Source organism: Myotis davidii, unplaced genomic scaffold (assembly GCF_000327345.1).
Source record: "Myotis davidii unplaced genomic scaffold, ASM32734v1 scaffold497, whole genome shotgun sequence".
NCBI classification, from domain to species: domain Eukaryota; kingdom Metazoa; phylum Chordata; class Mammalia; order Chiroptera; family Vespertilionidae; genus Myotis; species Myotis davidii.
In genome coordinates, this window is record NW_006288434.1 from 2,202,636 (window position 1) to 2,204,638 (window position 2,003).

General features: G+C 43.7%; 1 protein-coding gene across 1 annotated transcript in view; it reads right to left on the reverse strand.

Moving 5' to 3' along the window:
• Nucleotides 1-431, reverse strand: part of CTHRC1 (collagen triple helix repeat containing 1) — a 5,609-nt gene extending 5,178 nt beyond the window's left edge. The window contains 2 exon segments of the mRNA XM_015561700.1: nucleotides 251-404; nucleotides 406-431. Coding sequence (XP_015417186.1) covers nucleotides 251-404; nucleotides 406-431 — 180 coding nt within the window.
• Between the last annotated feature and the right edge of the window lie 1,572 nt (nucleotides 432-2,003).

The window sequence follows — 2,003 nt, forward strand, 5'->3', positions numbered from 1 at the left end:
GAGAGAGAGAGAGAGAGAGAGAGAGAGAAACATTGATGTGAGAGAGACACATCTATTGGTTGCCTCCTGCACCCGCCTGAACCATGGCTGGGGATCAAACCTTCATCCCAGGCATGCGTGCCCTGGACTGTGAATCGAACCTGCAACCCTTAGGTGTGTGGGCCAATGCTTTGACCACTGAACAACACCAGCCAGGGGTGAAAACCTTTACGTTTTGCTTCAACTTCAGAATAATTCTGATTTTACTTACCGCAATTTTTCCGAGATCGATGCCATAATTCAGCGAATTCCATGAGCATTGCTTGTAGTTAGGTGTCCAGGACTCCTCGAAGGTTTCCCGCAGGCACTCCCCCTTTTCTCCTTTGAATCCATCCCGACCTGGGATCCCAGGGGCACCAGGAATATACACCCGCAGGCCCTTGTAAGCACATTCCGTTATACTAGATCGGTGGGAAGAGGAAGGGAAGAGATGCTCTCACCACTCAAGATTCAAAGACTCGATCTGATTAGAACTGCATTTATTCTGAGTCCTTAGAGGCCAGAAACCTTTCATACCCCTTGCTCATGTTCTAGACGAGTTATTATAGAGAACTGACTTTAAAGTTATTTCTAACATACTGTGATTTCTTTAAGTTGCACAGACTTCACATTTTTTTACGTGGAGGACGCGCATGGGGTAACCCTTCTGAGAGCCACCCCACTCCTCCTCCCTGAGAGGGAGGCAAATGACCTTATTTGTGACTACTAGCCTCCAACAGGTGGCAGTGATCTCTCAAACATCTTGAGGATTCTCTGTTTTCCTTGGCGGGGAGGGCAGCTGCGGGTCATGCAGAAGTTAAGCACATGATGCTAGAGCCTGGTTCTCTGGATTTTAACCCTGACTCCGCCACCACTAGCTCTGTGAGATAGAGCAAGCTGCTCGAGGTACCAGTGCCTGCTGCCTTCTTTGTAAAATGGGGGAAATAACAAAGGTTCTTACCTTGTAGGGTTTGTATGAGATGTGAAATGATATGCAACGTGTGCTTAGAGGTGCCTGGTACACAGTAAACACTGCGTATGTCAGCCATGGTTACTCTCATTATTCCCCCCAGAGCATGTGAGGCAGTGACGTGGGCAAGTGTGACCACTCCGTAGGGTGGGCCTTATCAGAGTCTAGATCTGGATGAGACAGCATTAGCGAACCCTCCAGTTAACACACAAAAGCCACACACACCAGTGCAGTTACATCAGTGGGAAAGGTGGGATTTCGATCTCCATCTGTCTAATTCCTGAATGGGACCACTTATTAGACCCTCCAAATCTAGACCCATTCCACTTAAATGTTTACTTTAACATTTTCCCATTTGTGTAGATTGTCACAATCTACAATTCTTTACAAATATACTATCACTCTATATCAATATATTGTCCAATCAGAACAAAACACCAGGTTCCTTATATATTAAAATAACTTCAAACTTATCTTTTAAGTTCCCCCTCTGGAAATAGACATGGTTGTATTCTAAAATCCAGTAATGACACCTTATGTCTCTAATGTTCACCCATCAATTTGCTTTTCACACCACCAATTTAATTTTTGTTTTGACAGATGATTTTTGTGACGTTGACGAGTGCTCTTTTTCTGATTGTAAGGAAAAAAGGACACTGCCGCTTATTTACTACCAGAGAAATAAAGAGAAGCAACAAAACTGCAAAAGTATTAGAAAACATGCTAAAGTATAAAATAGTCTAAAACAGTGTAGTTAATTGTAGACAATTTTCATTACAGTAACTTCATTCACTGACAGTAGCAGATACACGTAATGGTTGGACACAGATTTCTAACGAAAGAGGAGAAGCAATAAGATTCCTGGTATTCTTTGATTTCTCGGTTGCCACAACTTGGAAGGAGAGATTGCTCTTAGCATGGACAAGGAGTAGAGGCTAGGGATGATGCTAAAAATGCTACAATGCACAGGGCAGTCCCCACAACGAAGAATCATCTGCCCCCAAATGTCTACCCT